This window comes from Lemur catta, chromosome 20 (assembly GCF_020740605.2).
Source record: "Lemur catta isolate mLemCat1 chromosome 20, mLemCat1.pri, whole genome shotgun sequence".
NCBI classification, from domain to species: domain Eukaryota; kingdom Metazoa; phylum Chordata; class Mammalia; order Primates; family Lemuridae; genus Lemur; species Lemur catta.
In genome coordinates, this window is record NC_059147.1 from 30,503,325 (window position 1) to 30,529,958 (window position 26,634).

General features: G+C 47.4%; 1 protein-coding gene across 1 annotated transcript in view; it reads right to left on the minus strand.

The window, feature by feature from the left end:
- Positions 1 to 9,740: 9,740 nt before the first annotated feature.
- Positions 9,741 to 26,634, minus strand: part of NUP93 (nucleoporin 93) — a 91,869-nt gene continuing 74,975 nt past the window's right edge. The window contains exons 8-22 of the mRNA XM_045533682.1: positions 25,027 to 25,166; positions 22,175 to 22,307; positions 21,239 to 21,396; positions 19,995 to 20,160; positions 19,636 to 19,729; positions 18,640 to 18,831; positions 17,619 to 17,745; positions 17,430 to 17,502; positions 17,140 to 17,184; positions 15,503 to 15,619; positions 14,680 to 14,798; positions 13,644 to 13,761; positions 13,129 to 13,212; positions 11,558 to 11,686; positions 9,741 to 10,009 (exon numbers count right to left, since the gene is read on the minus strand). Of these exons, the coding sequence (XP_045389638.1) occupies positions 9,899 to 10,009; positions 11,558 to 11,686; positions 13,129 to 13,212; positions 13,644 to 13,761; positions 14,680 to 14,798; positions 15,503 to 15,619; positions 17,140 to 17,184; positions 17,430 to 17,502; positions 17,619 to 17,745; positions 18,640 to 18,831; positions 19,636 to 19,729; positions 19,995 to 20,160; positions 21,239 to 21,396; positions 22,175 to 22,307; positions 25,027 to 25,166 (1,806 nt within the window). The 3' untranslated portion in view covers positions 9,741 to 9,898. The remainder of the gene's footprint in view (positions 10,010 to 11,557; positions 11,687 to 13,128; positions 13,213 to 13,643; positions 13,762 to 14,679; positions 14,799 to 15,502; positions 15,620 to 17,139; positions 17,185 to 17,429; positions 17,503 to 17,618; positions 17,746 to 18,639; positions 18,832 to 19,635; positions 19,730 to 19,994; positions 20,161 to 21,238; positions 21,397 to 22,174; positions 22,308 to 25,026; positions 25,167 to 26,634) is intronic.

The window sequence follows — 26,634 nt, forward strand, 5'->3', positions numbered from 1 at the left end:
ATGAAAAGTGGAGTCATGCTCAGTAGTTGCTATCTGATAAAAAAGTAAGATTTCAATTTTTTCCTTCTTCCACTCCTCATAAAGAAAATAATCTCCATCAGCCCTTCATCCCTCCATCTAGGCCTAGCCCAGATTTCCAACACAGAGTGGCCTCAGCTCAGCCCTGGGGCAGCAACGCAAACGGAATCAGTGACTCCAGTGAAAATTCAGCCCTGTATTGACAGCTAGGACCATGTATTCCTCCACCCCGATGGCTCTGCCAATGTGCCCTCCCGGGAAACCAAGGCGTCAAGCCCACTGTCACCCTCAGCCTTTCATTTATAAACACACCTTTACTTTCTCAAACTTTGATGGAAACTTTTTTTTCTTGAAAGCAACAGGGGACACGTGGTCATTCTGGACCGTTTTGATTTCCACAGGTGCATGTCTAATCAGAACACTCTTTAAAGGACAGTTTTGGAGCCTAGGAGCCTATGACCTGCTCCTGCGACGGGGTCTAGCGGCCTAGAATCTCAGCGCTGCTTTTAAAAGCTCAGCTGCCTGAGCCCAAGCCAGGCCCAGCCCTGGACACCTGAGGGGAGTGGGAGGGACGTGAGCCGAAAGAGGCCTGGCCTGGCTCTGCATCACCGGCTTCCTGGCCAGGTGCCTCAGTTTCACAGTTTGTCAAATGAAGATCATTCTACCCAGCCAATGGTTTTTTTGATGATCAAGAGAGGGGATTTGTGAAAAAGCCCAGGGAGCTTGTAGTGGCAGAGCTGTGCACGGAACAGGCAGGCTCGGGACAAGCCCCCATCAGAGCATGTGCCTGCCAGCGGTGAGCACAGGAAGGTCGGGGACAGTTGGACACTAGAAAAAAGCGTCTTTGATCAGTGGCCAGGGCTTCAACCAGAGCTGTCAGATGCTCATTCACTTGTGACTTCCTGGAAAGTGTGTCCCCTGACCCCCCCCACGCCCACACACACTGATGATCTTTATCTGATGCCATTTTTACTGGTTAACCACCCACCATCAAAAACCAGGCTGGACAGCTGGCTTTGATCATGCTGGGTACAGAGAGGGCGAGCTGACCCACGGGCCTGGGGATGGTGGCAGTGGTGGTGTCCACACTTAGGCCCACTGGCCTGCCTGGCCTCTCCCTGCTTTCAGCCAGAACAAGGGTTCCTAACCCTGGCAGGGCAGGAAAATCACTTGGGAGCTTTTAAAAAACACGAATTAGCGCCTAGGCCCCTCCCCAGGCTGATTAAGTCAGGAGCTCAGGGGGAACAGTGGCTTGGAAACCGCTAGTTGTAAGAGCTCCCAGGTGATTCTAAGATGCAGCCACGGTTGGGAACTGCAGAGCCGGCACTAGAGGAAAGACGACGTGTTGACCAAGGCCGTGTGTGGCACGGAATCTGGCTCTTCTCAATAAAGGGATTGCTGATTTAGGATCTTTAAAAAAAAATGAGCTTTCAGGTCATCAAAGGCTTTTAAAGAACTTTTTCCTCGTGTTCAGACACATGACTACGTAAGACGGCCACCAGCCTTTTGTGCTGGACTCTGCCCGAGGGCAGCAGGCAGCCTTATTCGTTTGCACAGACAAGTGTGTGCCCCCAAATCAGACCACCCCTGACTCACCTCTCTGCCTCACGGGCCACACATACTCCAGATGCCCCCCTAACCCCCACGTACTCACCTCTTGGACGAGGTGGTGCCCTACAGTCAGGCTTCCGCTCGGCCGGGGCGGGGCTGAGCGTGAGGCCTGTGACCTCTGGCAGGCCCCTCAACTCACCTGAGTCCCGCCGTTTCTCCTGCTTCAAGGTCGTGGGAGAGATTCACAGCTGCACAGCACTGCCGGACACGTAGGGAACAGGCCAGCTGGGGCCCGGCCAAGAGGGGCCCTGGGGCTCGCCACATCCTGGGCACACCCACGCAGCCTCGACTCGCTCAGGCCGGCCCCCCGCACCCCCGGCCACTGGGAATCCTTCTGCATATGTCCCTTCCTTCCTGTGGCATTTCTTAAGGCTTCTATTTCACTATGGCGTGTCTGTGTGCACGTGCACATATACCTGCTCCTCTCTTTCCCCAGCCGCACTGCGAGCCTCAGAATGCAGGGACGGGGCCTCAGCATCAGAAACCCCCCATAGCTCTCAGCCCCAAAGGCCCCGGCCAGCGCTCAGTGAAGCTCTTGAGTCAGCCTGGGAGGAGGGATCCGTTTCACAGGCATCCCTACTGTCACTCGCTGGAGGGCAGGGATCTCCATTCAGCTCCCCACCCGGCACAGGGCAGGCCCATGAATGTCTGTTGAATCGCGTTCTCCATTTAGCAGTCACTGAATAAACAGAACCACGGTGGAACTTGACATATCACTGTCTGCTGTCCCCTGATAGCAAATTTTTGGCCCACCAATATTGACCTAATTTTGCCTCTTGCCCACCCTCCCCAAAGCACCATCCCTGCGGTGGGGGCAATGGATTCCACCTGCATGCATGTGACGAATCTGTCGCGAAGACAGAAGCCCAGTGGTAGAGGACACACCCACAGCCTTAGCGACCCATCTAAAGCGGCAGGGCGCAGGGCGGCCAAAACTCACTTGTACGTACTGAGGCCCATTTGTGACTGGGAACAGGCAGGCGATTTGTGTGAATTAACTTAATCTTTCCAGTGGCCTGGTGGGATAGGACCCGGCATCCCTGCTTTCCACACAAGCAAGCTGGCTCAGACTGATCACCGACTGCCCTCGGTCCCACGACTACCGAGTGCAGGAAAAGGGATCTTAGCTTTCGGTCCAGCTGCACAGCTCGTGGCCATCTTGCAATGCCCAGCTGCTGCTCAGCTAGAACTGGTCCCCGGGCTCAGGGCTCTGTGCTTCGGGAGCCTTCGGCCTGGGGGCCGCCGGCCCAACACTCCTCACCCCTTCCCCTTCCCACCCCCACCCCCACTGTTGTGGAGCTCTTTACTTTCAGAATTTAGTTTTCAAAGAAGTCTCCAGAACCCTTCCTGGGCAGTTTGTGTTTTCTGATGTAATGACTGCTGCCGGCCACCAGGGGCACATCCCAAACATCTGTTTCTGAGGAATCAAAGTGCTCGTTTTGGTTTGGTTTACCTTTTCCTAAAAATTCAAGCCAGCCAATCTGCCAGGCTGATCAGCACAAAAGCTCACCCGAGAGACCTACCCCGAGGGAGGGAGAGTCCCCAGTGTGGTAAGGGCGGTGCCTGCAGCCTGGCACTATAGGAAGGAGACATTTGGGACAACCGAGGAAAAAGAATTTCCAGCCGACCTCCCCAGCGAACATGTCTCCCCCGCCCCCGCCTAGCACTGCCAGCTCTGCGGCCTCACTTCCCACTGTCGTTCCTCACATGTGCCTGGCGCTGTTCGCTTCTGTACACATCTGGCCATTTCCAGGGAACAGCTGAGATGCCACTCATGTTGGGGGGGCCCCAACTTTGTGGCCCCAACTTTGTCTCCTTCCCTTGCCACCTGGGTGGCATTTGAATGGTTTTTTAACTGAGGACTCGGAAAGAAGCCTCACCCCACTGAAAAGCCTTCAGCTCTAAGAAGGCTGGATAAACAGGGACACATTTACCGCAGTGGCCCCTCGCCCCATCTGCCACCACCCCCTCGACAGTGAGTTCCCCCTCCACAGTCACAGGCCACCAGCCCCAGCTCGGGAGGAGCTGCGCTGTCCCACAGCGTACCATTAAACCCCACGATGGGGTCGCAGGGGCACTTGTATGAGACCCACATTCCCAGGTGATTCATAAGGAAATGGCCACCCAGAGGCCCCAGGATGCACACAAGCAGGTGGGGGGGGCATGCAAAGGGAATGAGCTGAAGCTCTTCTGTGCAGCCCCTTCCAGGGAAAGAACGCAGGCCCCCGGCAGCTGGAGCCGCCACTTCAGGCAGAGGATGGATACACCCCACCCCCCCAGCCGTCTGCATGTCCCCAAGCAGAATCCCTTGCCCCAGGTCCTCAAAATGCCCCTCCTGGTCAACACACAGGCCCAAGCCTCTTCCACCATCCGACCAAAACAGAGCCCCCAGTCCTGCTTCTCCGTCCTCAGGGCCAGTAACTGGCTCTCAAACCCCATTTAAAATGCTTTCCACTGAGGTCCAAAATAAAAGGTCACAGATTGCAACTGCTCCCAGCCCCGGAACGCATGCTACATGCTGGACTTATCACCACGATGCTTTCGATTTATCATCCCGCCACACCTCCAGCCAGAACCTGACCTTGCACAGACAGCCTGGTCAGGGGACAGAATTCTGAGGCTGACGGGGGGAGAGCAAGACTTCAGGGCTGGGACAGGAATCCTGTACTTACAGAGACCTCTGTGGACTTGGCAGACCCAGGGGCCGGCAGGCCTTAGCAGCCTTCCTTGCAGGGTGTGGAGAAGGGGCCTGGCTCATTCGCCCCCAGAGGCCGGGAAGAGGCACTTCTGCTGCCTTCTGAGGCGCCCCCAGGCTGTGCTAAGGACATTCCCAGGAAAGGAGGCCCGAGAGAGGTTTCCGTTCCACTGAAGGACTGAACAAAAGGGGCACATGGCACTTTAGGAGAACATTCCAGAAGTTTACTGCCTATAGACAGGTGGTGGAAGAAACCATCCTAAACAGAGTAAATGCAGAAGTTACTGTGCAGAAAGGAACATGCAGAACACACAGACCGACGCTCCCCCCACCTCCCAAACACCACACAGAGCAACGTCAGAAAAGCAAAGACAGAAAAAAGGAAAATAATCAGTCAACTGAAAAACGTAAAGAATTCTCCCCCACCGAGTTTCTAATGCAAATTGCTGATCGAGTGAGAAAAGGCTGTACTTTTTCTCTTTCCTCGGTTTATAAATGCACAGCATTTGAAACTCCTGATGGAAAATACCGTGATGACAGCAGCCAGGTCAACGGGCCAGTGTTACCCAGCTCAGCCGCCTGCCTGGCTGTGCCAAACTCAATTCCAGTGACTGCCCTCTCTCAAGTGACTTCCTATCTCACTGTTATTTCCTCTGCCCACAGAAGTGCAAACAGTGCACCAAATCAGGGTAACTCAATTTAGCTGGAGAGCTCCTGGCACAGGCCCGCCATTCTCTAGGCCGGCAAAGGCGAGCCCTGGTAGGGTAGCCAGCTCAAACTGGGACATACTTACATTGGAAACGTCTTTCTTCACTGTTTATCTGAAATGCAAATTTAAGTGCATGTCCTGTATTTTTATTTGCTAAATCTGGCCTGGATGAAGGGGCCTTACCTGCAGGCCATGCGGCCCTGGGTGTCACATGGGTGCCTGTCTAGGCCAGGCCTGCTGGGGCCACCAAAGGGGCTGCAGCACATCCATTTCGATGCTGGAAGCCCCTTCTGGGATCCCTGGCTCCCCGCTCCCTGCCCAAGCAGAAGCCAATGTCTGAGGCAAACTTTGTCACCCTCCCCATGTCCAAGAAAGATGCCCAGGGGTGAAGGCAGCCGGGGGTACAGAGTGCGCCAGTGCAAGGCAGGGCTTCTGCCAGCACCCCTCCCCCTGTAAAGATCTGGCCTTTATTATTAACAGTAAATCAAATTTCCACCCCCTTCTTCTCAACGTTTTCCTGCTGCCTGTGTAGCTCTGCAAGTTTCTGTCTTTGAAGGATCAGCGCTGACTCTTATCTGACCCTGGGAGACATTCCTCTCTTCCACCTTCTTTCAGACTGAACGCCTATTAAGGGACCCCACGCTGAAACGTGAATCTGAATCCAGGTACATGCGGGAGGGATGGGCACAGGAGGCCAAAGCGAAGTGTCTGCTCATGCAAACATCTGCTGAGCGATCCACCGTGGGCCAGATACCCATGGGAGGGCACACAGGAGAAGCATATTTCAAAAACGAAGGTTAGGACAAGAAGTTTTCCTCCTTCCCTGGGTTAGCAGCTTAGAACCCTAAGAGTACTTCACTTAGGTGATCCTGGCAAAAAGAATAAAAAACAACCAACTTCTTAAGAATGATCAACAACTCTGGGATGGGGACAGTGCTTGATTGACTTGGATATCCCAGCTACCTAGCACGGCCCAGCACAGGCAGGAGTTAAGTATCTGCTGAAATTGAACTTGGCTGACACATAAACATATGCAGCGCATGTAGTCAGTGTGCAACAGTTATACGCGTAACAAGGAGAAGCACAGACCATCTGAAATCTCCTTTCAGAACATTTTAGTAGGTTTCAGCTTTTTTTTCCACCGACCTTTTCAGTTAGAAACAAGTGGCAGAAAAAGATTTATTTCCCTCCTGTTCCTGCCCTGTGAGAGATACTAATATACCACGGACTTAGAAGACAGTCTGGAGGTGGGGTGACTTCTGGATTCAGCCTAGAAGTACGAATGGGGGACATTCAGGACCCTGAAAACAGCCCCATTTTCCTCTACAGTTCTAAACAATTCCTGTTACTGAGTTGTGGACTTCTTCCTGATATTCCAGAAATGCAGGGGCAAAAGCCCAACTTTGCTGATATAAAATGCACGTCTTCATCACGGATTTTGTAACTAACACCTTCTCCCAATTTGCTGGATGCAGGGTTCGATCCATCTCCGTGGCTCACTGGGGCTAAGAGTCCACAGTCAGCGCGGGGCCTGCCAACAATTTGGCAGGGGGGTTTATTCTCTCACTCAGCATTTGGCATGTTTGAGTCACTTCCTGAGTAGCATGATGGAAATTTGGCATGTGATGTGAAGTAGCTAATGAACCAGACAAAGGTTCTAATGCCTAATGCAGAAGCAAGGACTGGAGAAATCCCGTCTAAAGCAGCAGGATATTGGCATATCCGCGAGTAACTGCTAAATTTAGTATTCAGGGTTTTGGCCAGAAGGAGGCAAGAGTAAAAATCCAAACAGAAAATAGTCTTCAAATCAGCAAATGCTGGACACTGCAGAAAGGCCTATAGTTCTTTGCTTAACACATCGACTGCCATGCTAGAAAAAAAAATTTTTTTTCCCTTGGGACCACAGTGTTTTATTATGAAAATAGAATAAAAACTTTGAAAACAATCCTTTCTAATTTAATGAAAAATTTGTTATTTTTTTATCGTTTTCTGTGTGTGTTATATGCAATTAAATTGTTAATATTAATTGTAACAATAAGAGCATCAACAAGATTTTCACGAACCAACTGCAGGGCTTTGCGCAGGGGGCCGCCCATCACGTAAGCTGAATGCTACAGTGTGGCAGTGTCGGTCGCCTGCGCACTCTGCAGCTCCCAAGGTAAAGAGACATGAGTTACATATGCTTCACGAGGCTGCAGGCTCAAAACCACCGTGAGTTAAATACAACTCACATGGCAGTTAATGTGTTAAAGTAACCTACCTTGGATTTAAATGATGCATCAAAAGAATAAGTGGCTGCCCAATTGTCCTTAAGTCTCTAATTAGACTGTAAGTTCTTGGAGGGCAGGAGCTGGGTCAACATTTTGGCCCTAGTGTCTCTTTGATGAGTCCATCTAGATCGTGAGTGATAAAACCACAGGATTTGCTGTAAGGGAGCTCAATGAAGTTTCACTTCAGTTTTCTCTCTGACATCAAGTAGTCGAGTTGATTAAAAAAAAAAATCAAAAGACCAAAATCCATGAAATTAAAACTCCAGGCCTCTGAAAAGGATCCAGAGCGTTCAGTACTTCCCTCCGAACTTTCCATTCAGTTCATTAAAAGCCACTCTGAGCCAGTCTGCAAGCGCACTTGATTGCATTAGAAAGACTGAAATCTCATCCCTGGAAGACAAGAGACCCCTAGTGCTACTTTTTCTCAGTTCCTGGGGGTAAACAGTGAACTCATGGCCTGACATCTAGGGAAAGGATTTAGTTCTCTCAACGGGTGAGCCAAGGATGACTTTTTAAGCTCATAACCTGTCACAGGTCATGACTTCTGGGCACAAGCTGTAAACGTGGGGACATGGGAACCTGGTGCTATGACCTTGCAAACTCAGCATGTTTCTCATCTCTGCACGGACCCAGAAGGCTGCACTTGGCCACGGAATCAACTTGAGGGACCCGAACTGGGATTTGCTCTGAGGCTTGGCCCATCTGGTATGAACTTAGTTACCTTATTTCTCCTACAAATGTCTCACTCTCAGCAAGTCCTCATTGTCAACCAGTGACCACTTCACTCCCAACTAAGCTCCCCCAGCAGGGCAGCTCAAGGTCTGGTTGCTTTTCTCTCCCTTCTGATTTTAGGTCTTATCTACCAGTCAAAGGCACCGCCCCCCCTCCCCCCCATGCAGGGCCGGCACAAAGTTCCTTTTGGAGCCAGCAGGATTGCATGATACAAGGAAAGGCAAACCTGTAATCCTCATGGGATAACGAACAAGTGGTGAGCCGAGGCAAATATGTATTTAACCTGAGCCTTCTCCCATTTTTATGGCCCTGTTATATTTCTATCTGCAAGTAAGACCTAATGTTAAAAAAGTATATATATTAAGTCACACTTTACTGAAAGTCCACAGAGTGCTCTTTTTTAAAAAGCACTGTTAAATCATTTGATTTGTTTAAATCAGTGCATAAAAGCAGGGCACAACTTGGTAAATCAAGTCCCCTGCAGGGCTCATGTTCCGAGACTTTCTAATGATGCTCAATGGAAGGTAGCACTCCAGGGTGACAAGATGGGACTAGAGGATGGAGGCAGAACACAACCCGCTGACCCTCACGCCTTGATGGAATATGGAATCCAACCCATGCGGAGCAGATGGCTCCATTATCTACAGATCAACTCTTTCCCAAAAGAAAAGGGAACAACTATTTTAACTAGAGGATGGTGAGGGTGACCATACTCTGTGACAAAGAAACTTCTCCCTAGGAGCAAAAGTGCCTCTGGGGGCCCTCTGGGAACGGGCTCGCCGTAGAAGCGGTCCGTCAAACCAGCAGAGCAGTGTGTCGCGGCTCCAGCCGGCCCATTTGGGACCAAACGCTTATCCACGTTTCCTCTCCAGTCCAGTCCAGGACTTTGAGACAGGTGGTGGGAGAAATAGAGCGAAGGATGGGTGACAACTACTGCTCAGGAACCAAATGCCCACAGTGCTGATGCCATGTAGTGTCTGGATTGTGTATGTCACACACTCAGAATGTGACCCATGAGCTTGCCCAGCCAATTATCTTCAGGAGTGGGGAAGGGGGGCCATGCAAGCAGAGGAACTGACCCCTAGAGAAGGGAAAAGAGGAGCTTGAAAAAGAGAGCTGTGCACAAGCCCGGGCACCAGCGCTCGGTGGAACAGCTAGAGGGGTGAGGCCGTAAGGTTTACCCCTTCCTCAAGCTCGAGCTGGACACCTGCAACGTTCTTCTTAAGGCTTCTTCTAGGCCTACACCTTTATCTCCAGTGGGACTGCAACAGAACAGCAAACTGATTAATCCTGCCAGCAGAGCAGGTAATTTGGGGGATGATCTCTGACCACATGGACTCCAAGAGACACCTGAGAACAGGGAGGACATGGAGTGCTCGATATTTCCCATACAAATCTTAAATCTTCCAAGGCTGAGGTTGGCTTTCACATTCAAATAAAACTGTGAAAATGAACTACGACTCTGCTACATGGAATATTATATCTGAATAAAAGTAATTCCCAAAGGCTTAGTTTCCTGGCTCATTTTGGGTAGATTTTTAATTATTTAAGGTCAATTTAACTAAGTCATAGATGCCTATATGGCCTCTCATTCTGTGGCCCAAGAAGTAGTGACAGCATTTCATCCCAATACACAAACAAAAATGTAAACAAAATTTCAAAGGAAAAAAACAAACAATGAAAATAAAAGAATGTTGAAAAGAAATACAAACCAAACAAATTTATTGGTGTTGACAAAAATACATAATACAAAAAAACGAAACAAAACACAACAAAAACAAAGCCAGAAACCCCACCCTAGTGGGCCCATGCGCCTGATGTACTGACAGCGTGCAGTCCCAGGAGCCCCCCCAAGCATGGCATTTAATTCATGAGGACCTCCATCTGCACCAGCCTTGCGTTGGTGTCCCCAGACGTGCGGTAGGGTATCATCCCAGCAAAGGTAATCAGGGCTCGGGCTTGACTTCGGAGTTGCTGAGAGAAAGAGGAAAGAAGAGAAGAAAACCAGTTTACTTCCAAGTCAGGGCACTGTTCCACGTTCTTCCATCCTCTACCCCATGGTGTCAGGGACAGATCCCCGGTGGGCGGATGACAACCATACCCTCCACTGTCATATTCCTCCAGCATGGTGCAGTTAGCAAAGCTTGTTCCCAGGGGCCCCAGTTCCACAGGCATCCCAGCCCGTCTACCAAGCAAAAGGCAGATGGGTTTGCCGGGCAAGCCGCCTCGCCCCGACACATCTGACTAGCTCTGACTCAGCCGTGAGCTTGAGAACTGCCTGTTCCAGTTTTCTGAGCCTCTGGTCCCCTCTCCTGGCTGGTTTCTACTCATCTACTTCCATGGGGATCCGAGTTTCCCGGGCCCCCACGGAGCCCCTGCGACAGCAGAGGCAAAGGCCGAGTGTGCGCGCCAGTCCCGCTCTCCTGCTCCCCTGCTTCCCCCTCGCCCTGCCTGACTCACGTGCTTGGCCCTCTTTTCCCAGGCAACAATGTTTACGGAATTCCTGGATGGTTCCAGGAGGGAAAAAGATGGCTCTACAAATTTAAACCAAATCTGAACCAAAAATGGAGGGTCCACAAACGCATTTCTGGCCCAGTAACAAGGCTTTTAAGGAAAACTCAAGGGTCATTTACTAGGCTTACTTAAGTACCATTCCTGAGGAAAACTGTTTTGCTTTTAGTGGAGACGGGGTCTTGCTCTTGCTCAGGCTGATCTCGAACTTTTGAGCTCAAATGATCTGCCCACCTCGGCCTCCCAGAGTGGCTAAGATTACAGGTGTGAGCCACTGTGCCCGGCCAGACCACCTCATGGGTTCACTGGGTCAAACACCTTTGCTGTTTTTTGTCAAATCAGACAACATACGCTGTGTGAGTCCCAGGGTTCTCGCTACCCGGGCTCTACTTAACCCACGCACTATTGGAGGCCCCAGAGGGAGTAGAAAGGGCACAGTCTCAGGTGTTGGATAGACCCGCTTCCAGACATGGCCCCTCTACCACCTGGGGGGCCCAAAAAAGCAAGCAAGATGCTTCTCAACTCCAGCCCTCAGTTCCCTCAGCTATAAGATGGGGATAAATGCTGCCCTAGTTATCTCTCTAGGGTTGCTGTGATGCACAAATGAGAGGAGAAACAAGGGTTTGCATCAAATTAATGTGTTAATCAAAAATATAGTTTTTTGATGAAAGTGTTTGCTTTTGATGAAGGTGTGCCGAGACTCATTAAATAGCCTTATATTTTAAAATGACCAGGAAGTTCTTGTGGAATCAACTACAAATTAGCATTCTGTTTGATTTTTAAAAGGTGATATTTGCAGACTTAGCACTTTTTTCTTTTGGCTAGAGAAGAGCTGCAATCCATTAATGCTTGGTTTCTCTGATCTGAGAGCCTCCTGACACAAGACCTACCCAGCTGCCAGGCAGTAGGGCAAAGAGCAGTTTCAGGTCATGTGGTCTCTGAATAGCACAAGGGATTCCAAACCAGACACACGGTTCTCAGCAATGTTTCTCGCAAACACTGGGATCTTACAGAGTCGCGGTCCTCGATGACTCGCTGGGGCCTGGATGCTGAGGATGGACTCGTCCCCTTGAGCCTCTTAAACTGTGTGAACAAGATGTTCATGGTGGCGAGAAGCACTTCTGAGAGGTTGTGCCTGATCTACACAGAGAGAAAAACACGCGGTAAGCGAAAAGGACCAAGCCCTCAGGCCCAAAAAAAGGTGGGGGGAGGGTGGGCGGCTCCAAGCAGGCCTGGGCACAAGACATCCCACAGCCGCCAGGTGAAGAGCTACAGAGTCACCAAAAGGGAGCTGATGGCACTGAAATATCAAGTGGGAGAGCAATCCCCAGGCCACGCTGTTCAGGTCAGGTGGTTACTCTTCCTGCTCCCTTCTTTACACCATTCCTCCTAGGGAGGGGCAGCGAGCCAAAGGCATGCTGACAGCATCTGGGCAGCAGATTACATTAAAGAATCTGGCCTTGCACGTCAGTAGGTAGAAGGTGTACACGCCAGTTCTCCACAATTCCCACCACCCCTCACTGTCTCAAGCCCACTAGGCTGTCTCCACTGAATCTGCATGACCCCACCAGAGTCCTCGGGGGCATCTGCAAGGGCAGGCCCTGGTGCACTACTTTAGCCTGGGATGCAACGAAGGACGCAGCCAGGAAAGGCAAGAAATAACACAGGAACACGTGGCCAAGGGGAGAGTCCGCAGCAGGTGTGAAGGGAAGGTCAGCAAGGGGCAAGCCCTCCTGACCGTGTGGGCCACAGTAGCCAATGCCCCTCTTATGTGCAGAAGCTGTTCTTACTTCTTCCTCTAAAACAAAAGTGTGATTTTTATAAAAGACAGTTGCTTAATGAGGAACTATTTTAAACTGAAATGCCACTAGTGACATCCCAGAACCAGGCAGCTGGTTCTACAGTCTATAGAGTCTAGAGTTGAGTATCTGTGGCTCAAGAGAAGAGGAATGAACGGGAGAAGTCCGAGTTGCGGCCTAGATCAGGGGAAGCAGAATCTCTGGGGTAAGGCCTAGGCATGGAGGCTTTTTATAGACTCCAGCGTGCAGCCCAGCTGAGGACCCTGTGCTAGACCGTGGCAACATGCTAGAAACCCTACAGAGAGACAGCGACCTGGGATTTGTGGGGTGATAACTTAGTCCCTGGTCATTGTATTCGCTTCTTTAGACTAAACAGTTCAAGGAGGAGGAGGATGGCGGTGAATCATGATGTGTGTTTCATGTTCCCCAATGGAACTACTTAAAGAAGATCAGAGTTAAGCACTAAAATGCCCTCTAGGATATGCAGATAATAAAAGAATTAAACCAGGCTTCACAGGATCAACCAGAATCCTGTTTTTCCTAAGCACATGTCAATCACTGAAGAGGCTGTATGTTCTGAATCAGGAATTCAGACCATCTGATGGGGATGTGTGCATGCACAGAAAAGCCAGTCTAGGATCTCTTTAAGTAGACCCACCTTGGAAAACTCAGTCTGCATGGTTACTGTAACTGCAGCTCTTAAAGTTGTTAGCTACATTAAGGCAAAAAGCTAGGGCAGTGGGGAAAAAAAGAATTCTATCACTCAGGAAGAAAAAGACTTACTTCATCACTGAAATTTCTGAAGGCAGCCACTCTCTCTTCCACACTTTCCTGATTCAGGGGCACCAGCTTCAAGCGGTCAATTATCTGTTTAAAACAAACAACCGCCCCACATGACATAGCCCTCACAGTCACTTCATCTCCCTACACACACAGTCAGCACATGACATGGTCAAAAGGGCTTCTTAATAGAAAACACCATTCCCCCCATACACAAGTTTGATTCTAACTTGCTGACTAACTTAATTCTTATGCTTGTTTTCTAACAATGTAAAATTCAGAGATTTCAAATTACTTTGAGAAACCTGTTTTCAGATTAAAGGGGAAATAGAAAAAAGAAAAAAAAAAAAAAAAAAAACACACAGAAATCCCCTTGAAAGCCCCAAGATTATACCTGTCCTTCTTCATTTACCAGGCAAGTGGTGACACTTCCTTTGTTTTAAATGAATTCCATGATGTGTTTTGAATTTTCAAGGGCATACATTAGCCTGTACTTCAAACCCCCTCCTGAAACTTACATCAAAGGCTCTATCAATATGACCACTGTGATATTCATCAAAAAAGGTGATCAAGTCCAACAGAAGATAGAACGTGGAGTCCACAAATTTATTTGCACTTATTCCCTGAGTCCTGTACCTGAAAGACAAAAAAGGGGTGTGGGGAGAAAGTAGGCATGAATTTCTGTGTAACCCAGGACTGTGGGATAGCATTTTAAAAGACATCAAAACCTCTTGCACTTTCTGGGTGAGGTTAATTACGGAGTGGAAAATGGTGTTTATTTTGAAATGGCCAAGCGTTGATGGTGGCTTTGGTATGAATCCACCTATAAATACTTGGCATGAAGCATGGCTCTCCAGCCTCGACCACCATCTCAGCATCCCGATCTCCAGGAAGGGAAGGATTTCCTGACAGGAAAAAGTCCCGGCAGCCATCGCTAGGGATTGTTTGCTAAGTAGAGATATCTCATTGCCAAAGAATGTTCTTTTGTGTTAGCCCAGAAAAGCATCCCAAACCCAGTTTTCTTCTCTGGATCACTATATTAGTAGTATCTGGAGAGGGCACAAAAAGTAACATCCTTTGCCTTAGTCTGGAACTTAAACTGGTTAAAGTATGTTAACTCACTGGGAAGAAAGGTGGATTCTGAAACACTGGCCAAGATACCTCTAAGAATTTCCCCATCCATTCATGACTAGCTTTGCTCCTTAATGCCCTTGAGATGGCTAATAAAAGTATATCCAACAGCATAATGCCCAGAACTAAAACTAATGTGGAAAAAAGGGAAAAATCTAATGTGCACGATTAAAATATTGAGATACATTTTCATACCCTCTTCTTTGGCAAAAACGTTAGAAGTCTGACAGTACCAAGTGCTGGTTATGGTGTGAGGACATGGGAACTCTCATATAGGGCTGGTGGCACGGTGAGTTCCTAGAGCCATTTTGGAAAGCTGTTTGCTGTTGCCTACTAAAGCTGAACATGCACTTAGGTGGGCATGGGTGGCCTGGCAGTGGCAGTGGCAGCTCAGGGTCCCACGGAGCCAGCTCCGGGGCTTACCGCTCAGCGATGGAGAGCGCCATGTTCTTCAGCCTCTCCTTGTTGGACTGTGGGGCACTGATCTGGGGAACGACAGGGCTCAGCAGTTTGTTCATCAGCTCCAGCACTTTGTCAGCATTCTGTTCAAGTTTTTGAAATTAAGGAAATCGTCAATAAAATAACGAATAAAAGGAAAAACTAAACAACTAAAATGAAAGAATGTAATGGGGTGGATGGAAATGTTCTGTATCTTGATCTGAGTGGTGGTTACAGATGCCTACAGAAAATTCAGCAAGCTGTACACATAATATTTGTACATTTTCTACATGATAATTATACATCAATGAAAACTTTTAATTAAAAAAATAGTACTTATAGCCCTTTTGCCTACTTTTCTCATCTGATAAAAGACGAGACTGTAATCTTTTTTAGGTCATTAGTGATCATCATGTGGTCTTACGTAGAAATATTTATTCTAGTTCTCTCAAAATGCCCAGCTGTGGTCTTGTTCTCTAACACACAGTATTCACTAGCATGTCTGTGGCTGCTCAGAGGGTAAGTACGATGGCATTTTTGCCAGTAGCTTCACCACTGAAATGTGATGGATGCTTATTCTGCTGCCAGGTGAGACTACAGTTCAATGCCTGCAGGACATCCTTTCAATGTATTGCTCTAGTTTGGACAGAAATACCTTATGGGCAGAAATAATTCTGCAAAATGGGAATTTCACTCGGGACCAATAATTGCCTAAGCACTAGAAGAACAATGGTGCTCTCGAAATGGCTGTACATTTAATGCCAAAAGGCCAACAGATTTGTTAAGTGCAGAAGAGGGCACACTTTACCTTGGCAAGGTCATAAAGCTTTGCTGCTTCTTCAAACAGTCCTTTATTTTCTGCCACGGAAGCAACTTTGTTGATAATAGGCTTTGTGTCACTAGTAAACTTATCTATGACTCCAGGCTGACAAGAGAAATCACGGAGGGGGAGGAAGAGAGAGACGGAAGTACGGAGCTATTATTTTAAACACAGAGGAGCAAATGGGATCCAAAATTACTTTAACTGAAAATGCTTGCCCTGGGCAATGCATGTATTTCATACTCTTGCTTTCTTGAAGCTATCAGGCCCTATTAAAACTCTGAAAGGAGACCAAGGAAACCACACATGAAGGGGCAGACTCACTGGAAGCACAGAGGAGTCAGCAATAAGACATCTGTGCTTTCTAATTTTCCAAAATGACCCAAAGTCAGTGAAATCAATGATTTTAAATTTGCTGATGAGTAGGAACTAGGGAAAAATATCAGGAGGCTTAGAGAAAATATCTGAAAGATTTTGGATTTGCTTTCCAAGACAGATGGCAAAAGAAACTCGGTGCTGAAAAAATATATGGCAAGTGGTATCAGGACATTTTAAAAACATCATTATCACCACTCAACAACCACCAAATGGTCAGGAGAGTGTAAGAGGCCTTAGGAACCGTGGGAGAGCGAAGGCAACAGTGTGACATCTCTGATCAACCATTCTGATTCTCCATCGGCCAAGTTAGGGTGACCTGGCCCTGCCACTCGGGAGGCGGCAGAGGGCATCAGTGAAGATCACAGCTCTAAGGTCAGAAGGACTGGGTTCAAATTCCACCTCCCTTCTTACTACACTAGCTGTGTGATCTTGAGGAAAAGAACCTCATTGTGTCTACATTTCCTCACTTGGAAAACACAGATATAATGGTTCCTACTTTTTCGGATTATTGTGGCAATTAAATAAGAAACCACACGTAAAGCACTCACTGCAGTGCCTGGCAACTGTCATCACCACTGTCACTGGCCCCTTTCTGAGCTGCATGGTGTAAGTGTGTGAGCTCATCTTGAGATTGCTGGGTCCAGGCCATCCATTTTTACAAAGGAGAAAAGTCAGTCCCTGAGGGCAAGTGACTTTCCCAAGGCCACAGGGAGAGTCAGGGTGAGGACTGGTCTCCGACAACGGGGCCTCTATCTCTTCTGCTATGACTACCAACAGGGACAACACGTCTCAAGCATCACTAAGGCTCCCGGGAGTAGCTGCATTTCTAGGTCACTGTGGAGTTCTGAGCCCTCAGAAACTGCCTTTTGCGGGAAGTCAAGTGCACTTCTAACTTTCCATCTGGGGAGAGTTAGGTGCAGTAGTCAATTTCTTCTTCTTGCATGTTTTCTGAGCTGAGAATGGCAGAAATGTAGCCACCTCAGCTCAAAAACTGGCAAGCGTGAACCAATATTCTGAACATAATAAAAAGTTATCTAATCACAAACTAGCATATTTTAAGGAGGTACAAATGTGTATAAAACCAAGGTCACCATCTGGGCCTGTAACTCTCCCCGTGTTTTAAACTAAGCAACTTGGTTCAGATTTGCATGTACGGGACTGTGAATCCCGAAATCTAACTGTATTCTTTTGACTGTATAAATCCCCAACTGCAAACGAACACTTCTCTAGGGATGTATTTAACCCACCTTTCTGCTTCCATCATTCTCCAGTTTCCCAAGAATCATATCGAACTGTGGAGGAAAAAAAGTTAATTTATTGGACAAAGACATAAACATAATCCAAAATTCTTCAGAGACAAAAGAGTGGAAGAAAATGGGGTGGCTGGGAAGTCTTACACAAACTAGAAAACAGTGAGACTGAAAGCAAAGAAAACGGCGAAACCTCCCCAGGCCACCGCGAGGTAAACATGCGGCGTCCCACAGGCATGAGAACAGGTGCGCTGAGCACTGCGGGCGAGGCAGGGAAACAGACATACCTCTCTGCTTTCTATCACAAGCTCACTCACGCAGCGCAAGAACATGTTTTCTCCTTGACTATCTTTCTCGTCCCTGTAAGGGAACAAAAGCAACTCAGCTCCTGGTCTGGATGCGAGGTCTCTGATAGCCATTCTCAGAATGGCCGAAATGAAAACTAGCTGAAGTAAATGGCTAAAAGCAAACGTTACCTGAGGAAGTAGAAGTACTGGAGGGCCTCCCTGGGGTCCGTGGACTCAAACTTCCGGGTGTAGAGCATGAGTAGCCGCACAAAGTTCAGCCGCCGCATGCAGGGAGGGTCACCAGGCTCGTGGCTCACTACACCATGGGGGTAAGAATGCGTCACAACCACACTGCCCTTCTGACCCCCGTGACCCAGAAACTATGGAAGCCGAATCCACAGACCCAGCAGCATCTACTCCTGTGGCCCAGCCGGTGTTTGCCAACGTAAGCTCTGGCCAATCCTCTTCATCACCCTGTCCTCAATTCCTCCCCACGCACAGAGTGGAGAAAATGGCATTATGTAGTAAATTATTAGTATTTGGGTCTTTGAGTGAAAAGCTGACCCAACTGACCATTATGGCACGTGCCCTGGGGTGACTCGGCTGCGCCCATGAGGAACCCCAGCCACTCACCCACGTTTACTCCCCTCCTTCCCCTGACTCTTCCATCCCAGGGGTGTATGCACACAGATGGCTGGCTGCGGTTTCCCATGTCGTTAAGGCCAGAGCCCTAGTGGGAACCAGACTCATGCCTCAGGGGACTGCTTGTGCACCATTCCCCAGGCAGTCAGCCTGCCACAGAGCCAGCACTGTGCACAGCACCTTGCAGGGGTGGGGACCTGTGCCCTGAGGGCTACATGTGGCTTTCTGGATCCCTGAGTGCAGCCTTTTGACTGAATCCAAATTTTACCGAACAAATAAAGGGATTGGTGCCGTGAAGTTTGGATTTGGTCAGGGGACTGCACTTGGGGATCTGGAGGGCCACATCTGGCCTTGAGGCCACGGGCTCACCACCCCTGCCACGGAATTCTAATGGGGGTGGAGCAAGAATCCTAACATTAATCATCCAAAAAGCTCAACTGTCTACAGCGTTCTAACATGATTGGTACTGTTTGCCCAAATCCTTATTGGTTACAGGTTTGAGGCCACTGTTGCCCACTGTGGAATGTGATGTGGTCACACTACTGCCAACCCAGTCACGAATACTCACAGAGCTGGGCACTCTGTCCCGAGGATTTTAAAAGCAGCTTCAGCTCAAAGAGCACCAGCGCCACGTGGACGGCATGGCAGCGCAGCCGCTCCATGCGGAAGAGAAAGGCAATTGCCGCTTCGAACTGCGCTGTCAGGAACAGTACTTGGAAGTAGAGGAAGGGCTGCTGGTTCACTGTAAAGTGGGACTCACCTGGTGGGGTGCAGAAAGAGGAGACAAAAGCAACTCAGAAGGAAGCTGCCCACTGGCAGCCCCGGCCCCCGAGCAGCAGCAATGTGCGCCCGGCAGGAAGGAAGCACCAGCATGAACCTGAATTAATCAAGCCCTGGACACAGTGAACTGCCAAGTGACACGTGACCCGGTTCCCCTACCTTCTCTGGACTTCACAACGTGACTAGCAAGTAGGGGTTGTGTTGTAAAACCCAAACTGCTTGCATTAGGTGGGAGTGAAACAGAGTTAAGGACCTTAACACAGATTACAAAGTGACTGTTCATCTCCTTTGCCCTGTTAAGTCACTCAGTAAGGAGAGAAATGAAGATTTCAAAGAAGCTTCAGTTCAATTACATTCAAAGAAATGTAGAATTCAATTAACTGCTAACCACTATTTGGAATCTTCTTCCCAGAGTATCTCAACAATGAGGGAGAAGAAGAAAAGGTATTTCTCTCTCCTTTGTGCTCAGATACAGTCACTGGCAAGGCCTACCAGGAAGCAACAGCTAAGTCCTCTTTGTCTCTCCCCGAGCAAACGTCTGCTGGAGCAGTTCAAAGAATTAGAGAAAACAGATTACTACACACGACCATATAAGCCATACACACTTAAGGCCACATGGCCTCTACTGGAATCTGAAATGGTCTTGTTGGGTTTTGCCTTGAAGATCCATAGGGGTATTGAAGGAGAGACAGAGTTCAGAGATGAAGGATTTTACCAGAGAAAAACTTAAATAGTCGCCTTAAGTGGACAAGAGAAAAGAAGGTGATCATATCCAGGATCTTACCATAGTCTTCCAACAACTGTTTCTGGAACTGTGAGAGAGTGAGCCTGTCTTGTGGGGAGCTGGTGCCGTCGTCATCAAAACACACTTGGTTCAACTAAATCCCCAAGAGAAACACATGCATTGGAACAGACCACGGCCTGAGCCACGTGCACAGGTCGTGCTATTCAGTAGCCGTGCTCAATGCTGGGAGTGGGAGGCTGCGTGAAAGGCTATGGTTATTACCCGGGAATTACCAACAAAAAATCCACTGACCCTGATCACCTTACGGGCATCCTACATCAAGCAGGTAAATTCTGTGTGGGGAACGTTAGCAGAGGGAAGGGGTAAAGCCCTGCTGGGACAGAAGAAACAGTGCCTGCCTTCAGCCACAGGTAGTCCTCGGTTTTGTCTGCGACTTCACTCTGATTGTCGGTGATGTCGCATCTGCCAATGATACAGTACACGGCCCGCTTGTAGGGATCCGTATTGTTCCTGAGGGCCCTGCGGTAATGCAGCCGGAGCTTGTTTTCCGTAGCTGGGGACAATCTAAAGACATAAGGGAACAGATAGACAGCCACACATTCAGTAAATATCCTCAAGGGCATCTGAAATCACCCAAGATCCCAATCACATAACAGAGGTAGGAAGCCTTCCTTCATCTAGGGTGACACACACTGTCCCTGCCCCATCCCCTTGGTACCACCGCTTTGACCTGACTTGCAACTACCAGCTACCTGTGTCTCTTGGCCTGCTGGCTCCCTCTAATTGCTGAGGCCTGCGGGGCAGTTAGAAACACTAGGGGATAAGACTCCATTCCACCCCCCTGCAGCACTCAAACAGTGACGGACAGCCTCCTCTGTCCTCCACACTCCCTTGTTCCCGTGAGATCACCTCCCAAATAAACTACCTGCATTCAAATCTCCTTCTGAGGGAACCCTACTTTAAAGTCTAATATGAGCAAGAGAGGGGCTTGTGGTTTAAGACACTCTTTTGACATGGCATTATTAACGCTGCCAAAAGTGTCCCTGGTTTTTCACAAATTCAACTAGACTAACAACCATTATTTCTTCTATATACATGTACATATATATAAACTCAGTGTGAGTATGAACAGAAGGCCAATTACATTAGCAAAATTCAGGGAACACTAATATCTAGCAGTTCCTTAATGAAAGAAAACAACAAATTCAATGATTATATTCAAGATTACTAACTTCTAATTCTAGCTTTTAGACTATGAAGCACATGACAACATATTTCCATAGTGGGCTGACCAGAAAAGCACTAAGTGTTAACAAAGTGTAATACAAAAGTCCCATTTTATAAAGAATCCTTGATGTGCCTTGGATGTACAGAATAAGTCAAATCATGCTCCCAAACATAGTCTCTCTCCCTTACAGGAACAGAAAAATCCCCACGTACAGATGCCTGCATGTCTAGACATCAGTGTCGGAACGGGGCTCTCTTAATGTTTCCACTTGTTATTCCCAAGAGAGTTCTACTTGCTTTCTTAACCTCCTTTTTTCCCAAGAAGAAACTTATTTGGGGCACATGCAGGGAAAAGAGAACGCCAGTGGAGGCCACCATGTGGTTGCTTCTGGCCACGCCACCTCATTCCCCATACCTTCTGTCTTTGCTGTTCATGTACTCCTGGAACCAGGTTTTAAATTCTCCCAGCTGGTGCTGCGCTCGACTGACTACCTGTGAAGCAGCAAGCAGGTCTCCACAGCGCATGCAGTAATAAATTAATGCCCACACAGGATGGCCTTCCACCTCTCCATCCTAGAAGAGGAAAGATGAATGCTCAAAATAAAGAAGTAAAAGCTGACTGTTTTTTGATGTGCGGACACCCAGCTAAGCCCCTTTCCTTGTTCTAAGTCACTCAATCTTCAGACGAACTCCGTGAAGAACCATTAACACCCTCCTCTTCCCTGTTTTACAAACAAGGAGACTGAGGCACAGGAAGTTAAGCAATTTGTTCAGAGCAAGCTGTTAAGTTGCAGTGTGGCTCCAGAGCTTTTCCTCCAAAGCACTAGGCATCCCACCTGCTCCAAAGCCGGCCCTGTGGCTTCTCTGTGGAATCCCAGTGGGCTGCAGTAACCAGATGATGTGTTCTGTGATAACGTGCAGACACACAGTCCTAACAACCCCGCAAAGCAAGGGCTAAAGATGTCACTGACCAATAAGAGACCCTCATCATCACCGTACTTGAGTTTCTAGGTTATAAACTTTTTATTGAGTATCTTGGTACTAAACACTGTGACACACCAAGGATCAGAGAGGCAGATCTATTCCCACTCTCCTGATACTACAGCTTACCTATCCTAAATCTGGTTTTGTCACTTGTCTGCGCAACATGTCCAGAACTCAATGACATCTCTCCCCTGTACCTTGCCTGGACTCCTACACACTTAACCCCCTAAGAGATCTCTCAGCTTCTATCCTTCATTAACCCCTCTCTGTTCTCTTCTCCACACAGCAGTCTCCACACATAACCTCATTTTAACTGAAAACACCTATCTGGGAGCATAAGTGATCACACAGAGAAAGGTGCCAGTACCTGAAGTCCAGGCAAGGGAGCTGGAAGTTTAATGTTTAGGAAACTTCGAACCAGCTGGTAGGTCCCAGGCACCCCACCCAGCTGGGCCTGATGCAAATTTCCGAAGACAGTCACCAGGGTGTAATTCTTATAACTGGAAAAATTGTAAAGGAAAAAACAGGGGAGAATGAAAATACACATCACACACATCTATGTCCACATCCATGACATTACACTGTCAACTCTGCAGGGCAAGGCCTGGACTTCAAACCCAACACAGAAGAGGAAATAGTACATGGTTAATGAAGCCAACTACATTATCTATTCAGTGGGCAGTGGATCACTGTAAAGATTTCTCATCACTGCTGATACGCGAAAGAACACAACTGTGGACTTCAAATGCATGAAGAGCTGATGTGCAGAATAACTGCTCCAGCTCATAGCCGTTAGTGGATTCTTTTTAAACATTTTATTTTGAAAAATTTCAAACCTACAAAAAGTTAAAAGAATGGTTCAATGAACATGAATATATCTTTTACCCAGATTCATCAATTTTTAACATTTGTGGGCATGTTTTTTCTATCCACACACATATGTGCTTTGTTTTTCCAGAACCATTTGAAAATGTTACATAACTCAGGTACTACCTCATCTGTAAATTCTTACTATGTGGCTAAGAACTAGGAACATTCTCCTACCTAACCTCAATACCATTATGACACTGACAAATTTAACATTAATATGTTACCATCTAAATCATAACCCATATTTGTTTCTTAATAATGTCCTTTATAGTTTGTTTTTATTTTAAACCCTGGATCCAATCAAGGAAATACATGGCAATTATCATGCCACTTTCACTTCCCTTAATCTAGGATAATCCAACCACCTTTTTTGTCTTTCATGACACTGACATATATATATTTTTTGAAGAGACAGGGTCTCACTCTGTTGCCCAGGCTGGAGTGCAGTGATGATTTACAGGTGTGCTCATACTGCACTATAGCCTCGAACTCCTGGCCTCACGCAATCCTCCCACCTCAGCCTCCTGAGTAGCTGCAAGTACAGGTGTGCATCACTACACCTGGCTGACACTGACCCGTTATAAAGAATCAAGGCCAGCTGTCTGGTAAAACGTCTCACAATCTGGAGCATTTCCTCATGATTTGATTCAGGTTCAACTTTTGTGCCAGTAACTCTACACAGCTGATGCTGGTACTTCCCACTGAGTCTCACAATGAGGTAGGTAACACCAGTTTGCTTCATTATTTGTAACACTAGATTTGACTCACTTGGTTAAAAGGTGTTGTCTAATCAGATTTCTCCATTATAATTTAATATTATTTCCTTTGTAATTCAGAAGTAATCGGTGGGGTAACACATTGAGGTCATGTAAATATTCTGTTCACGAACAATCTTTCTTTCATCCCATGGTTTTAGTTTCCACTGATGGTCCTTGCTGAACCAACTACTGCACTGGTGGTTGCAAAATGATGCTTTTCTATCATTCCTTCTTCATTTATTTGCTAGCACGCTTCTTAAAATCCCCTGCAGTGTTTGTAAGTGCTTCTATACCAAGATTAAATCGTCCAAGTTACAGATACCCAAATATGTGGTTAATATAATAAAGAACTTTCTGAATATGTTCATTTCTAAAATAAAACAGACTGCCTCAAAAAATGAGGTGTTCCATATGCACAGATGTTCAACACCAGGTGCAGTAACAGAGAGTGAGTTAGTGAGTGAGACAACCAGTTACTGAGAGTGAAAGAAATAACCCAAATGTTAATTATAGGAAACAGACTCAATGAAATTTTACGCAGTTATGAAAATGACAGTGACAAAGAATTGCACTATACAAAACTGTATATTGTACACATTTGGATCATAACTGTAAAAAATAAGATCAAAATAGTCATAAATCAAAAAACAGTGGAAAAAAAGAAATATAACAAGGTAATAGAAGCCACTGGATATAAGGTATAGAGGACCTCCCCTCTTTTTTCAGGTCCTCTTTTTAGCATCTTCCAGAATTTCTATAATAAGCATGTATCATTTTTACAACAAAAACTAAAAATCAATTTAACAAATGTAATGAGTTTCCCATCACTGGTAGTATCTGAAAGCAGAGAATGGATAAAGTGTCCTGGTGCAGCCAGGACAGATGCCCACCACCATCTCTTCCAACTTGAATGAAAGACAACTCATGAGCTGCGGCCAATTCAGAGTTGGAAGGAGTGTCTGCAGGGAAGGATGGATGGCATGGTCCTACTAAAGAAGGGGACAATAAGGCACAAGGGCGCAGCCACGAACCCTTCAGTGGCCAATTCTGATTAGTGAGGAGGAGGCAAAGAAATGCAGGCACAAATCACAGGCACTAGCAGCGGGGATGGACCCCGACTCATAGGGATTAACCGAGGAGAGTCAAAAGGAAAGATTAGGGGCCGTCTTAGGGTTTGAAGGTGGTAATATTGCTGGGAGTGAAAATTAAAATGCTGAGAGAAAACAAAAGGGCCTAAGGAGCAATGGCTGGGCCACATCAGGAAACAGGATTATGAGCTAAGGCATTATGGCATCATGATGTCTCCCAGTAAAGGGACAGAGAATGGAGAAAGAGATAAAAAGTGAAGTCTAACAGCGCTCCCCACTTACTGTGATTTTACATGTGTGATTTGATACCACTGCAGAACCAGTCCTGGTAGGGAAGTGTTTCTGAAAACAGGATTACACCTCTCAGCCTTGTTCAATCTAATACAATAAATCTTAAATTATACCAGCTACAGCACACTTAGCCCAAGGGCTACTTCAGATGGGAGAAACAGCTTACTGCAGGGGCTGTGACAGCCAGCCGCACCGCGCTATTGCCGCCTTACCTCTGCTCCAGGTACCCCAAGGCCTGCCTGACAAACTCCATGCGCACTTCCACGCTGCTGCGGCTCTTCAGGGCATCCGTCGCCGGCACCAACAACACGTCTGTCATTTGTTTTACCATGGTCCACATGTCAGAAATGCTCTGTGCATAAACGAGACTGCACGTGACAATGCTGCAGGGCTGGGGCAGTTATCTGGCTTCTCACAGCACTGTGATCTCACAGGCAGGCAGGATGAGGAGGGGGTGAGGTGAACGTCGTCTGTCCGCGACCCACAAGCTTAAGCTCAGCACAGAAGATGTGTCTCTGCCCTGTCAGCCTTCAGAGTTCCCACCACCGAAGGGCCCCCCCGCTCCTGCCCTGAGTTGGTTTTCAGATCAATTACATTCCGGGTCTGACATAACCACCCACATAATTAAAAGCACACAAAAGTAACAAGAACACTGAATCTCTGTGGGTTATCCCTTAAGAGAGAGTGAATACATTTATAATCATCCAAAGCTCTAGGAGTTTAAACTCAAACAGCTGCATTTCAGTCCTTACAAGGTTATTTGAGTTTCTTAAGGCTTAAAATAAGAGTTTAACCTAAATAATACAGATTTTGTCCTCCCAGAGACTCTCCAGGGGCCACTGCTCTTATCTAATCTGGTGAGTGTCACAGCTTCCCATTCTCCTTCCCACCCGCTCCCTTCAAGAGACACCTCTCAGGAAAGGAGCGGGCATTCTTTCCTCTGTGTTACCACCACACAGCTGGGACCACCTCGCCCCAGAATCCTCCTGCCCATAAATCTCTCTTTAAAAATACATTCCCTGAACCCTTGGCAATACTCTAAACTTAAGAATCCTCGCAGGATAGCACCGTTTAGAGAAAAGCAGGTATACACTTTTTTCAAAGCAAAATAGAAAAGCCTATTCTCATGGTCTGTCTCAAAAATTACAACTGTAGAATATCCAGCCAAATGTGAGTCTTTCTATGGTGGGATGATTGGTGAATTCTTACTTTCTCCTTTAGGTCTGTTTGTATTGTCTTATATTTTACTATATAAAAAAAATTAAGTTAGACGCATCTTTGAAAAGATAAAAAAGAAATCTGTGTATGGGTGCTTGTTTCCACAATACCTTTCTTTCCTCCTTTTTTCCTTCCTCCTAGCCACCTCCTAACCCACCCACTCACCCATCGGTAAGAGTTGCGGATAAGAGAATAAAAGACGTGTGTGTGTGTGTGCGTGTGTGTGTGACGGAACCAGGGGTTGGCATATGAAGAATGCTCACAAAGACCCCACCTGAGTCAAGTTTAAGGGGCTCACAGGTATGAAAAAACTGCATCACCTGTACAATTCAGCTCTTGTTAAAGAGCCCATTAGTCTGTCTAAGGAGGAAAAATGGTGAGCAGGGAGTCAAAGGCTGACAGGACATCAAAGCAAATGTAGCTTGAGGAGAACTATTGTGACCATTAATTGATCCTAGCTGGGCCTTCTGAAGATGCACTTAAAAAGAAAATCATCATCAAGAAAATCACGCAAAATTATTTAAAATAAAATTCTGGAGAAGAGTTAACATTTTATCCCACAGCATGGAGTGTCTCTGCAGCACATTTCAGCCACGTCAGCA